Raw genomic sequence first — 15,881 nt, 5'->3', positions numbered from 1 at the left:
CCTTTATTTATATGGCGCCACAAGGGTTCCGCAGCGCCTTACAAAGTACAGAAACAAATGAGCACACAAGACAACAGCTATTAACAGTACAGACAATGCAGTGCAAGTACATGATTTATAAACAATGCTGCATAACACCTAAATAAGCAGCAGGGTGTCAGTAAGCAGTTTTAGGTGCCATTGTGAATGAAAGTAAAAGTATGGCAAGAAGAAGCACGTGAGGAAAGAGGGCCCTGCTCGCGAGAGCTTACATTCTGAGGGGAGGGTCAGACAAACAGGGGTGACACAGATGGGCTAGATAGTGAGGAAGGAGCATAGAGTAGTGGGTTAGGATGAGCGCTGGAAAGCATTGAGGAAGAAATGGGTCTTGATGGCCCATTTGAAGATTAAGAGCCAGGAAGCCAAGTGATGGAGGAATTTTGCAGGAGCAGTGGTGTCAGAGGGGTAAATCCAGGGTTTGGTGATGGCTAGGAGAATCAAGGCATTGCAGATGAAGTGCTCATGAACGGAGACCAGTTTATTATAGACAAAACTGGCTTTCCAGAGGGAACAGGAGAGAGGGACAGAGTTAAGAGGTGAGAGGAGAATGAGATTATTAGGGTTGATGCAGTGTGGAGGTGATACTGATCTAGAGAAGGGGAATAAGGAGTGTGGGGTTATGTGGCTGGCTTCTGAATGAGGAAGGGTGACAGCAGGTGGTGGGTCAGGTGGAGGTTTAGTGTGGTGTGGGGGGGGGAGAGGATAGGTAACTTGGAGAAAAGAGAGGGTGCAGGGTTTAGTGGTGGTGCAGCAGGACCATGGTGGAAGAGAAGTGAATAATACTGGAGTTGTGGGAGATGCAGTTAAGAGACTTATATGTGATGAAGAGAGACAGAGGAAGGGGAGAACGTAGAGGGGACTATGGATGGAGAAAAGAGGTGAAAACTGGTGGTAGAGGAGAATATAATGTAGCGGCTGAGTGAGGGTGGAGTAGAATAAAAGAGACATCGTGTAGATGAGGCGGTTGGGGGTGAAAAAGTCAGTAGTAGTAATGAGTTTGAGATGAGGGAGCAGTACAGGTCAAAGGTCAAAATCAGATAAAAGAAAGAACAGTGCTGGAAGAAGTAAAGGCACAACTACAATAGTAAATTATAACCAAAAAAGGAGTGTAGAGCTGTTAAAGTAGCAAGACTTGAGAATTAGTCTAAAGTATGAATATATATATATATATATATATATATATATATAAAAAAAAAAGAAAAAAAAGAAAAGGTATAGGTGTGAAGCAATGGTAGATACTACAGTGGTATAAAGATAAATTGACAGTGGTATTGGAATGATTTAAACAATGTAGAGAAGAAACGCAAACATACAACTATTAAATGTTCAGTAAGCAGGTAGTTGCTTACAGTGATGAAGCAGGGTGTTGTCAAAAGGTGGGTCCAGGTTATAATGGAAGCTGGTTGCTGAGTAGCAGGGTTTCCAGAAGCTCAGAAGATCCTTTGCTTTTTTCCAAGTTATAGAGAGTTCTTTTAAAATATTGTCCTCCTGTCTTCTACATATATACACATTATAGTAGTAAAGCAAAATACTAGTCCTGTCTGATGCTTGTCAAGCCGCAGGAACTTACTGCATAAATATGGCAGAGTGCAATACCAATTCTCACAAATACATATTTTATAGTAATGTGAGAAACCCTCAGTGTTCACATCAATCTCCGCTAACAGTAATCAGCGTGCGGTACGTTTTAGCTGAGGAGAATAATCACGTTCACTCTCCGACATGATGAGTGTAAACGATGTGTATGTAACGCACCACACAGAAAAAAGACTTTTCATTTTAACTATGAGGCAATGAGCACCCTGCAGCACCGCACTGCAAGGGAGAGAAAGACAGGGATAGTAAAATGGCTGACAGTGAGTAGTGAAGTACAGTCAGACAGCAATAGCATATAGCCACATACAATGCAGAAATAAATCACCTGCACTACAAGCACTATGATCAACTACGTAGACTCAGAGCCTGGTAGGAAACAGTGCTGCATACACTGACCTCAGCGGAGGAGAGGTATGCGGGGGACCTGGACCGTGATGCCCCCTGTATCAGAATCCAGCAGCGTTCGCCACTTTTATAAAATGGCCACCGAGGAGCTGATAGGAGACAGGCCCGGGGGAGGAACGCTGCCACAGCCCGCCAGACCGCTGTGGAAAGGCACTGTGCAGCGGGGGGAGGCGCCACCTGTGAGACAGGGAAAGCACACACCCCTGGCTTGCCATTAACCCCTGGGATGCTGGAGCACTTTCCATACTGCTGCAACCAGCTGTCCCTGGTGGTCTAGTGGAAGCGGAGGATCAGTACCTTGCTCCACGCGCAGCCTGTCCCCAGGGAGCCCCCTGCCTAGGGACAAAAGACTGTGAATCGGCGGTAACCCACCGCAGGTTCACGCCGCTTAACTGAATCCCTGTGAATCCGGCCACAGTCTGGAATACCGGGGTCCCCGCTAGCTGAGACCCTGGTACCCGCCAGCATCGCCGACAAGTACCGGCGTTCTGACCCGGCGGGGTGAAGGAGCGGCAGCCTGGACCTCTAATTAGGTTGTCCATGCTGCCTGGAAGAAACTTCAGGGGCTGTCCAACAGCCCCCCTCTGAGGGGATCCAACTCCGAGCCGGGCACCTACGAAACTGATTTGACTTGGCTCGGGGGCGGGGTATAGGTGAACCCCAGTGCATCCTGGGAGGCTTAAAAATTAACTCTGAGGTGCCCGATGTCTGCCGCCATCGTCTATACCCCCAAGGTATCCTGTGGATAGCCTATGGACCCTGAAGTAGATATAACCTGGGTTGAGTTACCCAGGAATCCTACCCTGGTAGCAACCAGGGTCGGACCCGGGAAGAACCTGGGTAACAGTGCAGTGTAAATTGCGCAACCCGGGTTATCCGACCCAGATCAAATTTAAAAACTGCTGATTGGCTGTGGATGCTGGGGCCCGTTTCAAGGGAATGACATGCACAGCTGACAAGGGTTCAGTGTGAACGGGGCCAGCCCGGGTGCAAAGTGCAGTGTAATACCCCTTTTACACTAGCAGCAATAACCCAGGTTATTACACGTGAGCGCGCAGCAACCCAGGTTACTGCGCAGTGTGAAAGGGCAGGGTTGAAATAAGCAGGGTCGAGGGGCCCAGCATTTCAACCTTGGTCACGAGAAGGGTTGAACGTGTGTTCAACCCTGCTTGTGATGCAGTGTTAACGAGTAACCTGGGTCGATGAGACCCAGGACCCGTTCAGTGCAAAGGAAGAGATAATGAGATCATCTGCAAGCTCATCACGGGATCCAGATGAAGTCACCAACATGGCATTATTGCTGGGTCTTGCCGCCTGTCTGTAAGTGGTCTCAGCCAGGTCGCACTCAGGAAGAACATAATCGGTACGACCAGCAGTCAGATGGAAAAGTAGTGTAAAAGGGATGTGACCCGACTAGGACACGGGTTGGAACCGTGTTCAAAAACCTGGGTCGGACGTGGTATTTTGGTGGAAAAGTGGTATAACTGTACTCTACAATTGCAGTCACTTGAGTTGAACTAGTTAATTGATGAGAAGTTTTAGTTGTTTTTTTTTTTTTTTTTTTAAACACTGGTGAATGCAAACCTAAATTAAATGGGAATTCCAGGAGCAGAACATTTTGTAGGCTACCTGCTGGAAAGGGTCATGTTGAAGGGTCTGGATATACAACACATATACAGTAATGCTTTAATCTGTCTCAGTTGTTGTTACTGTAAAACTATAAGAGCACATCTCTGGGATATCTGAATTATTTGGGTTCTTGAGATCAGAGATAAATTTCTATTTTACTCTATTAGTAATGTAAATGAAAATATATTTTAAATTTATATACATTTATAAACTGAGAATATTTCAAACAGATACCTAATCATATGTAAAATAGGCAGTCATGCATGATCATTGATTTACTCTTGTTTAAGTACAGCATTTTTAACAAAACTATTACTAATTTACTATTACTAAATGATACCTAATGAACGCTTAACAGATCTGTCTACCAATTGTAAGTCACATGGGAATTACCTAGTTCTGAAGCCAGTAACACTGTTTGCATGATAAAACAGGCACCGGGGAGGCACTCCTAATTAACAATGGAAGTGAAATAAATATAACCTGAACTAGTACATAAAGTTTTCTTTGTAGATATCAGAGCCAGGATTTCCCTCTGATAAAGACTCATAATATTGTAATAAGGATCATATGAATGCTTGTAAAAGATTAAAGGCATAAACACTAGATAAGAAAAGGAAACACCTTGCTCATTAGCAAGCAAAGTAAAATTGATCTTTAGAAAACTAATGTCTTTAGCTACATTCTACCGTTTCATCAAAAGCATTTCAGCAAAATGTAACCCTGTATGCATTATGGTGTCTCCTAATTTAATAAACATAACTTTGGACTGACTTGTTTAAAAATGGTGTGTAAAGTATAGAAGTAAGGTACGTATACACAAAGCTGACTTTAGTTTACATGCCTCGTTTGTTACAACAGTAGCACAAGTCCTCATTCAGTAACTTTAACTGTGCATAATGTGCAATCAAGACTGTTCCAACTGTACTCAGCCTTAAAAAAGCAACTGGAGAGATTTAAAATACTATTTATCAATAAAAAAATTACAATTCAAATAAAAGCTGACTGATGCAAATACAGAGCATACCCCCAGTTACATAAAGGGTTTTAAATCCACAAAAGTTCTAACTTGAATGCAGTAAAAAACAATTGTTAGAGTGACCTATTCCTCACTTATGTTATACTTACCTTACCTATTTATTTATGTTTGCTCAGCATCTAAATCAGTGGAGGATAAAGTATGGCAACTATTGCCTATACACAATTAAGGCAGCCATTTGAAGGAGTAAACTAGTAATCATGGGAATGCAGTCTACAGTATAAATAAAGTAGGTACCAGCAAAGTCACTGGTACCTGGCAAGCAGCAATTTTATGGATACTGTTTTGGTATATAAAATGGAAGACACCCTGGTTGTACATGAGGGCTTACTGTAAGATTTCCCACATCCTCAGAACACTGAACTAAGACATGTGAGTCACTAATAATAATAATCAAAATAAATTCTGAAGAAAAGCCCAACGACTATTCTATTCAAGGTCCTGTCACCACACACAAATGTATAATGTTGTAATTAAAACCTCAAACATTTATATTTCTGAGAAACTGTTATATCATACAACACATTGGCGAAAGACATCATTCTTGCTATAAAAATGTATTAACTTTATCCTTTCCTTTACAAAGAAAAAATATTTACACAAGAGAAGGGCTGCCAGCAGTAGAGATAAGGGAAAGTAATATTATTTGTATCTATTAAAAAGTAAATTATCCATCTTATATAATCAGATTTGGATATGGTGTTCAAATCAGAAAATGACAATTCAATTCCATTTAACAAATATTATGGAATGCAAATTACAAAATATAATGGTCATTTTCCATACTGTGTTCCGTTATTGGTTATGGATGCTATAATTAATATGAAACCCTTTTACTTGCACTTGTGGCTTGCTTAGACTACAGTTCATTTCCTTAACGGACATAAACAATTGACCTGTACAAATCAGACACAATAGCAGTGTCATGAGAAACTTGACATAAACAGTGAAAACCCTTATTAACAAAGCATGCTAAAAACATTACTCTTAAAATATATATTTCTAGGTTACTTGTAAGTTAACATAACTATAAATGTCAAATCTTATTGATTAGGTTCATGTTTCCATTTGGCTGTACTTCAATCAGACATTTTTATTTTTAATTAAAAAAAACTTTAAAACTTTGTAATTTAATATAAAGCAGGAATGATCCTATCTGTAAAGTGCAGCATATAATAATGAATGATCCTACCTGTGCTGTGTGGAATCTCTGCTGGAGTGTTGGCTGGGGCATGTGCCCCAGGAGGAATCTGTATTCCGCTGTAATTAGAAGTTGGCATATTACCAGGTTGGTATGTGGACCCTGACCTCTCAGGTGCTTCATTGCTCACAGAAAAGGTGCCCTGATCATCATCATCTTCATCTGTTAGAAAATACATGACTTGTGTTAGCTTTTCATATGGAATAAAACATGCTAATTTAACTCAGAAAGTTTGAATTCAATAATGTAATAAACAAAAGAACAAAAAGCTATATTATGTACGATTAAACCTTTAAATGGCACGTGTCAGGAAAGTGCAACACACACCCCATAGTATTGTCTTTTCTGATGGTATCTGCACAAACACTGAATCTGGTTGTCTTTTTTTGTTGTGTTGAATCAAACAGTCACTTGCTGAAAGTGCTCACCCGAATAAGGAATATTGTGGCTTTGTGTTTAAAATCAAAAGAAATCATAGAGGACACTCATCAGTCTTCGTTTTAAGAAAAATGTTTTTATTTTCAACACTTGCAGGTCAAAATCACAGGTCAACTTTTTGGCCCAGCAAAGGCCTTTGCTCAGCAATGTAGTTTATATAGTTTAGTACACTGTCCCGCTAAAGGGCCAGAATAGCTGGCAGCATGCAGTAGCAAAGTGTGGTACCAAGCACCTGCAGAGACAGACTGTAGTTATGAGCAAACATAACAGCTCTTAGTTCCCATTTGTTATAAATTATTTTGTTTCAATTCTTAAAATAACCAGGTAAATAGGTTTTTCTATAAAAAAAAACCAGCCACCTCTACAGTACATACTGTAGATGTCATGTCCAGGTAGTCTCTTCTTTCATCACCTTACCACATTTTATGCAACCTATTACATCCTGTACTGTACATCAGCCAGCCTGGGCCTTGAAGCCCATTGCCCTTCAATCTCTTCATTACTGCAATGTGCAGTAAGAGCATCCAGACGTGGTACTGCAATCCAAATAACGTAATCATTTCTTAAGCAAAAAATAATGGTGCTGAAGGAAATTGTGTCCTAGTAATGACATAATACAGTAAGATCACTGTGCGTGAACCGTTTGTATATAATTGCAGGTTTTAGAAGTCACCTTGGCTTTCTTTGAGTTTATAAGATAACAACTAATTATTAACTTTCAAAAGCCAGATAATTTAAAGTAGAAAATCACAATCTCCACTTCTGCTTTTCAGTGAAACAGTGAAAGAGAGTCAAGGCTGTGCAGACCCCCACTGAACATTTTGGGTTGGCATCTGGCCTACTTAGTCTACGTGTGGCTGTAAGGATGTATTATTCACTGACAAAGTATTAATCCGACAGGACTCCTGTAGCCTTTGGAAGTACTGTAATACCAATACTGTGTTTGTGATTGACTCGGCTACGTAGACTGCCACCACCACTGTTCAGTCAGCCAGCTAGATGTTGCCCAGTGCCCAACAGTATTGGGACAATAGGAGCCTTATTCATCATTAGGAGGCAGCCATTGGTAATAGCATGGGCGTAACTCCCATAGGTGCAAGTGGTGCAGTTGCTATGGGGCTCAGAGCTTAGGGGGCCCATCTTCCTTGTCAAAGTTACGTTATATACATTTTTCACCATTGGGTGGTACATAGAGGCCCTTATAAAATTTTGCTATGGGGCCTTCAAATACCTAGTTACACCCCTGGGTAAAAGGGTGCATCCTAATCTCTATAACCTTAACAGCATATGAATGCAGAGAAAACATAGCATTAGGATCATGGTTATAAATCGTTTCTCAAAACCTTCTTGATGTCTACAGCTAGGTTGACATTATGCAATAATCGTTCCGATCAGCTGATTTTCGGCTGCTCGGTCCGATAATCTCACAGTGTGTATGCAGCACTCAGGGCCGATTCTTGTTCCAGAAGCAGTCCAATCTGATGACTGATTTTGACCTGATGCACAATATTTGTCAAACAATATTTTACACATTTTGTATTGCGTATGATTTTCTCATTATCTGTATGACATCTCTGCCCAAAGTTCATTTAAAAAAGTAGCCTCTATGATGAGCTTTAGGACATAATAATTCACTAGTGTGTGCACTCGAAACTGGAAGTTACCGAGATTGTTTTTTCGCTATGAAAATCGCCAAGTCAGTCATATCGTGACAAAAATTGTTCAGGTGTGTACCTAGCTTAACTGTAGGAATGTGGTTAATGACATATGAGGAGTTACAGCTCGAGAATAATAGTTTTGAGTAATGTTTAACGTGCAAGTGTTTTTTAATGCAGTGCAATGAAATAGAAAATGGAGCAGTGTGGAAATGTGCAACAATGACTCCCAAGACCATAATATTTAGAGAGAAAACTGTCCATGAGCCGGAACGCAGAGGCCAAGTGCCTGCAGTACTCCGCTGTGCAGTTATAGAGGTTTAATTCATCACAAAAATAATATTGCTTTAAGGGAATTTTGTGAATTTATTTTAAACATTCTTTTGACTCGTCTGTGTTCTTTCATGTACATCCCTACCACTCATTTTCAATTTGCTAGATTATACCACTTAAAACTGAACAACATTTAGTTAGAGATGGCGTAATTTTACAATAGAAATTAAGCTTTAATCTTGTGCCAAAACTGGCACTTTGGTTAGATGCCAATACTAAGAAGTAATAGTAGCAGTGCTACATATTTTAATGGACAATTGTTAAGATAATATACTTAGCAGTATTAAAAATAAACAATGTGTAAGGCAGGACAGAGTTAAGACTTTAATGGCTCCAAATCCATTCGGTATAGAGATCAGGTCAGGATAGTTAGAGATTAAGCTGTGTCTATGGTTCGGCTTGGATTAGGGTTAAAACTTGGAAACTCAAATTCGTTGATGCAAGGGCAAAATTTGTGTCCGTATTTAGATTAAGAGTTTAGAGCAGTTTTTTTTTTTTTTTTTTTTCACCCTGTACCAGAAAGTGGATACTCTTTAAAAACAAAGTGAGACTATCTTATTAGTAAACTCTGACTGGGTTTCAAATACAGACATTATATTGGCAGTAAATGTAATGCCCAGTCTCTTATTCTTAGGGCAATTGCTCTTTTACTAAAATAGCCTTTGTTTATAAAGAGAAGGAGCATTGTATAGGTTTCTGCAAGTGATATTGTGGCTGTGTTCTCGCCCCTCTCTCCTCTGATATATAACAGGAGAAAATGATCTCAATGTACAAACTATGTATATACTATGTGCCTGTATATATGTAAAAATAAATAAAGCCACCTCTGTCTACTTTTATTTCTCCTCTGGCAGAGTTCTAAAAGGGGAGATGCAGATGGCCATGGTCGAGGGCTTGTCAGGGTGAAGCACGTCATTATGGCCAACCCCCTGTTTTGCAATGAATGAATACTTTATTGTCATTAACAAAACAAGAAATGTCACTGAAAAAAACAAGCAGCACTGAACGGTTCGGGTTACTTACTATTTAACATACGCACCGCACTAAGAAAAAAGCTGTTGTGCAACCGTTTTGTACAAGAACGCACAGCTCTAAAACACCTATCTGATGGCAATTTCTCAGAGTGCATGATTTGGATGGCTGGGGTCTGCTAAAAATGGATTTAGATTTCTTCAGGAGCCTTTTTTTTATAGATCTCCTGGGTGCATAGTAGCACAACTCCAATAATTCTACGAGCCGTCCTAACCACCCGATCTAGTGCCCTAAGTTCAGCCGCAGTACAGTTCCCATACCATACGACAATCCAGTAGGTCAGGATACTTTCCACAATAAAAGTTTTAAAGGGTTCCCCCTACTCACACATACTCATCTTAAACGCCTTAAAAAAAAAATACATTGATGTGCCTTCTTAGCCAGGTAGCCTGAGTTCAGAGACCAAGTCAAAGTACCTGAAATAAAAAACCCAAACAATTTAAAAGATGACACTAACTCGATAGTCAGACCACCCAAGCAGATAGGGGCCTTTGGAAAAACACTGCACTTCCTAAAATCAACAATCATTTCCTTGGTTTTCAATGAATTTAAAAGTAAGCAGTTTCCTTTGCTCCACTCAAACATTCTGGCAACCTCAGCTCTGTATGCGTGTTCGTCCCCATTAGTTATCAAGCCAACAATGGTGATATCATCAATACTGTGAATAATGGCTTCACACAGAGAGAATCTTTGAGAAGTGCGTTATCACGCCACCTCAATAGAAAACAGATGCGATTCCAGAGGGTGATTTGTTCTCCCGGGTCTATGGTGACTTCACAAAATTTGGAAATCTCTGTGACATACAAAAATACTATTAAATAGGAGTGAAAAGGTGTTGAATAATATGCATTTAGTACTACAGATGTGTCCACATACATCTATCCTCCGTGCGCTACAAGTCACGCTACACATAAAGCAGGAGCTCCGTGTGACTCAGTAGCGCCAACCTCATTATCGTGCAACTTTTTACCTTCAAATTCGTCTTATTCACACAGCGATGCGACTAGAGAACACAAGCTTCTGCTGATTAAAATGATATGCAGCATGCCTATGTTCTGTGTGCGACTGCAGGTGTATCTGCATACGAAACGCTACGTTACAGTTGCTGACACTAACATAGCGTTTCACATGCAGTTACACCCATAGTCGCTCATAGAATATAGGCATGCTGTATATCATTTTAATCAGTAGAAGCTGTTTATGCTAACTATTCACATCACTGTGCAAATAAGACGCATTTGAAGGTAAAAAGTAGCAGGAAAATAAGCTTGGCGCTACAGTCACACCACGGCATGGCGCGACTAGAAGGGCTGTTTAGCACGCAAGGTGGCTAGATGTATGAGGACACATCTGTAGCTTTCTGATGTCATTGAAGGTCACCATGGGTGCCCCGAATGGTAAAAAGTATAGTATATGATTCACACAGCAACCACTTTGCCACTATCTGAGGTAAATAAATTAGTACCAAGCTGTCAATCACAAAAGATTACGAGATAGCTTAATTGGGGTGGCGGGTGGATAATGGAGAAACTATTTGGACTGTCTGGAAAACAGGACTCCCCCCCCCCCCCCCCATCCCCCTCTCCCTAGGTGTGCACCTTAAAGTTGTGGTGCCAGCCCACCCAAAAGCTCTTAAAATATTACCCTATGGCATTGAGATGGTGTGCATCTCTGATCAAATCCAAGCAAATGTGTGTGCAGCCAACCACCTCAAAAACAGATAAAGACATAACAGCGCTCGATTGTGATCACTCACTACTAATATTAAAATAAATGTGACTGAAAAAATGTTCATTTATTAAAAACATGTACAATAATTCATATTCCACGGACAACAAGATGCTGTTACATAAAGCATATAACAATATATTGCGCTGTCGTACGACGGATCGTACATGCCAATGCGAAATATCGTCACATCACAATGACCGTGGGGCGTACAGTCACTCAGGTGGGTACCCAGCTTTAGTGTCGAAGATCTGATTTAAAAAAAATTTGCACTAGTATTTATTAGGCAAGATATTCTGAAGCTCTATTTGTATTTTCCATCCAGCATACAAATTTGTTTGTCATCTAGAAAGACCATGACAGTTACGGCTTTGCTCTTCCAAGACACTTTAGGAAAGTTGAACATATTTATGTTTGAATAATAATCCATTCCAGAAGATCATTATATACTGAAATCATCTCCTCTAGCCATCTGGGACATTTTAATTATTCCCACATGCAGTTTTAATCAAAAAGAATAATGTAAATTGTGTAACCCAAAAAGATGAATTTCTAGGTTATTACTTGGGGTCCATGTCTTTATGAAATGTCCCAGTTCTACATTGTTACTGCTGAAAATGACTTCATCAACTGCATTTAACCTAACCCCTTCAGAAGAGGAAGCTGGGCTTCAAAGGAAAATGATACATGTAATCATCTCTATGGCTCCAATTAGGGTCACTCCTATTAGAAACACATTTACCTACAGTGATATAAGACTACATAAATGAAAGCTGATACTTGTGAAGACACCGTATAAGGACTAGATTTATAGGATTAGACTTTATGACAGGAAGTGAATGCTTAAACAAAGTTAGATTATATCCACATACTACTTGTGTGTGAATTCTTAAGACGATGGTTACCCAAATAGCTCCATTTTTTTCAGGTATTCGTTAAAACTATATTTGTGGGCTCACATTTTTATTGCTTGCAAAGTTCAGCAGCTTTTTAACAAAGGACAATGATTTTAAAACATTAACACTTCGTACAGTACTTCAATTACTATTACTTGAAATCTTTAGTTTGCAGTCAATGCAAATGTGTTAATGCATACCAGCTTCTACAATGCTACAGATCAACATGGAATGCAACAATAAATATTATAAATATACATTTATGAAATCTCTTATCTGAAAACCCATTATTAATGGGGGAAATTGCAATTGCTGGTGATGTGCCTCAGCTGCACATATTGGCGAGTCAAAACAAGGTCAACAAGTTTTCCTAGTATGGTGTGCGATGTAGAAAAGTCTCTTTACCGTGTTATTTTTATGCAATTACTTTTACCACAAGATCCCTAATCTTATTTTTTTATTTTGTGATTTTGTTATTCCTTATAACATGATAATATACAGAAGTTCCTATGAGCTACAGCACCTGTTCCCTGTGCATCAGTTTTCAGAAATGTCCATCTTCTGGTCTTGCCTGAATTTTCACAGCCGGACTTGCCAGGTGGGCTAGTCCGGCCACATGAACACCCAGATGTGCAGCTCCACCTTCCGGCGCTCTGCTCAGCCGGCATGTTTAGACGGGGATGTTTGAAGATCAGTGCGGTGGCATGCAGGGAGGCCACGACTCTGTGATGCTTGGCCAATCCCCTTTTCCAGACACACATGTGAAAGGGATGCTGGGCCCGAATTATAGTCCCAGTCCATCCCTGACTTGTTTTATAATGTGAGCCTACAAATAGTGCTTGTTGTCTATGCAGAATCACAATAGGTGACCTGGGATACATCTGTGGAAGTGAAACTGCCCAAAATTAAAATAAATACATCAATATTTAATTCCCTAAATGTACCAATCTTTTAGATATTGATTTAAAATCAAGTGATTTTGGTAAAACATACTCTGTGGTGTAAAGTCACAGTTTCATCGGATTCGTTAGATTAGGCAATAAGAATCTTGACACCCATAAGGGAACTAAAGTAAGACTAACCCTTACCCCTAACCCTCCCTCCCCGTTGCCTAACCCTAACCTTCCCCTCCCCGCACCCTTAACCTAACAGTCCCCCTAATGGCTAACCCTAACCACGCACCTAAACCATTCCCCTAACGCCAGATATTTACCTTAGGAATTCCGGTGGTGAGGATTCTGGTGCCAGGATCCTGACGCTGTCGGTATTTCGGCCGATGTTTGCCACCATCAAATGGAAATCATTTGATGGTCTGCATCAGATGTGACCCTGCTCAGTCCCTCACTCCCCTCTCAAGGCTGCTGCTGAGCAACAGGGCATGTTGCCATCTGTGATTGGCTCTACAGGAAGTACTGGGGATAGGAAGGGGGTAAGGGTAGTTGGTAGCTAGGGCAGTACTGAGGGGGTAAGAAGGGTGTTAGGGGCTGTGCTGGGGGTAGAGGGGGTCAGGATAGGAGCTGGGGCAGCACTGGGGTAGGGAGGGGGAAAGTGTAGATAGCAGCTGGGGCAATACAGGGGGCATGGGTAGATAGCAGCTGGAGCAGTAATGGGAGCAAGGAGGGTGTTAGGGGCAGTGCTGTGGGTCAGGATAGGAGCTGGGGCAGGGAGAGGGAAAGTGTAGATAGCAGCTGGGGCAGTATGGGGGGCATGGGTTGATAGCAGCTGGAGCAGTAATGGAAGCAAGAAGGGTGTTAGGGGCAGTGCTGGGAGTCAGGATAGGAGCTGGGGCAGCACTGGGGATAGGGAGGGGGCAAGTGTAGATAGCAGCTGGGGCAGTATGGGGGCCAAAAAAGAGGAAGGGGCAGGCAATACTGGGAGTAGGGAGGGGGTTAGGATAGCAGCTTGGGCAGTACTTGGGGTAGGGAGGGGATACGGGTAGATAACACTTGGGACAGTGGTTACTCCTTTTGCTTCTGCTGGGAGCCCTTGGCCGGGTCACTGTTGTCCGCCTGCAGCTGCCTTCTGCCCCATGCGCAGTACACCTTAAGTGCGTATTTTCCGATTACTGGGTCTATAAAGGGCACTATGGGCAAACTCCAACAACAAATCACTAAAATAACTTGCAAATAAAGACAAACCTCCATTGCATGCCCAAACTGCACCATTCTGTCCCAACTGCTGCACTCATCCCTTGCAGATGCCTATCTTGCAATCAATGAACAGTTTCCCAAACTTTAACTCTTGCTCGGCATACTATTTAACTATCAGACCTCCTGTGGACCTAGGAGGCCCGAAATGCACCCATTCTATTTCCACCAGGACACCAGATTCCCTCCTCTCTCTACAATACCATCTGCTTAGCCCGACCACTATGGCTTGCCTGAAAACCAGCCTTTAAGGTACTGTAGGTTAAAGGTAAATGAAACCAGGGATCTCACCGTCCACAGCAGTGCCCAGCTCCTCCTCTCCACAGCGGCCACTCTCTGCAGCGCTGCCGGGATGCTAGGCACCACACTGGGCTATGCTCCATCACCAAGGTCCAGGAACTGTGGTCCTCTAACCCAGTGGTTCTCAAACTCGGTCCTCAGGACCCCACACAGGTCACGTTTTCGAGGTTACCAAGCGGGTGCACAGGTATATTCATTACTCACTGACACATTTTAAATTGTTTCACTTTCAATTCTGTGAGGAGACCTGCAAAACATGCACCTTATGGGATCCTGAGGGCCGAGTTTGAGAACCTGTGCTCTAACCCATCCTCTGCGCTCCAGTGCTCCTGGGAGTAAAGGAACTCAGGAGGTCTCTGGCTTCAGGCAGGATCCTCTCCTACCCGGCGATGTGTCTTTAGCAGCAGCGAGTTCCTCTTCTCTGATGTCCTCTTCCCTGGCAACGGTCTGCAGCATCCGGGGTGCTGGTGAATGGCTGGGGGGGACGGTGCCGCGTGGTGATTGGCAGGGGGGAGTCACCGCACTACGATTGGCTGGGGGGACGGCGCCGCGTGATGAATGGCTGGGGCAACGCTGCAGCACGCCGATTGGCCACTGCGGTACACACAGTGCCAGCACGTCCTGCAGGACCCTATCAGTTTTAAAAACTGGGTCCCAAGTTTCCTGTAGAGTGTAAAAAACACTTTATAGTGCGTATTTTGCGATCACTGTCATACACCTAAACCATCCTCGACCAATGCTGTATTGAATAGTAAATACCCCATCAGTGGTTCAAGAGATTAGCCCAAACAAGCAGGCAGACTCCTAAACTGGGGACAGTATATCCCCACTTCAAAATTCCCACTTCAACCACTGGGAAAAAGTACATAAATCAAAAGAGAAGACTCTATACATCAGTGTTCTCCCCAGGCTGTTTTTTGTGGGTGCACCACCCGGCACTTTGGGAGCCTGTAAGTGGGACAGTATCTGGGAGCTGTACAAAAAGGACCAGATCCTACAGACTTTGCAGCTTTTTCATAATCAGATGACTGGACCTCTAATAAGAAGAGGAGAATTAATATATAAAATGTTATTTCAAGTTTAAATCATTATAATGTCAGGGTTTAAAACATTTTATTATTGCGAAGGCCCCACCCGGCTGGAAACATTTTCTGGGGAGAACACTGTACATCATGTAGAGAAAATCCAACACATGAATAATGATTCACAATTATGGTAACCTCCAAGATGGCTGGTAAACAAAAGTAAAAATATGCCCTGTACCACAGGATAGATTTGCCATAAATATAAAAGTCAGCTGTAATGATAAGGTAGAGAGCATCCTAGTTTGAATGGATTAAATAGATGCTAGGGTTTATGATGCTGAGTAAACAGAATTTAGGCATACTGTATATTGATCAAAACTAGTAAAAGTAAATGGAAAAACTGCATATATTTTATCAT

At 41.9% G+C, this 15,881-nt stretch overlaps 1 protein-coding gene across 1 annotated transcript in view; it reads right to left on the bottom strand.

Moving 5' to 3' along the window:
* Positions 1–15,881, bottom strand: part of VTA1 (vesicle trafficking 1) — a 246,678-nt gene that overhangs the window by 45,037 nt on the left and 185,760 nt on the right. The window contains exon 6 of the mRNA XM_088474374.1: positions 5,901–6,071. Within this exon, the coding sequence (XP_088330500.1) occupies positions 5,901–6,071 (171 nt within the window). The remainder of the gene's footprint in view (positions 1–5,900; positions 6,072–15,881) is intronic.

This window comes from Taudactylus pleione, unplaced genomic scaffold, assembly GCF_031769625.1.
Source record: "Taudactylus pleione unplaced genomic scaffold, aTauple2 ptg000154l, whole genome shotgun sequence".
Lineage (NCBI taxonomy): Eukaryota > Metazoa > Chordata > Amphibia > Anura > Myobatrachidae > Taudactylus > Taudactylus pleione.
This window is presented reverse-complemented; position numbering and strand designations above follow the sequence as displayed.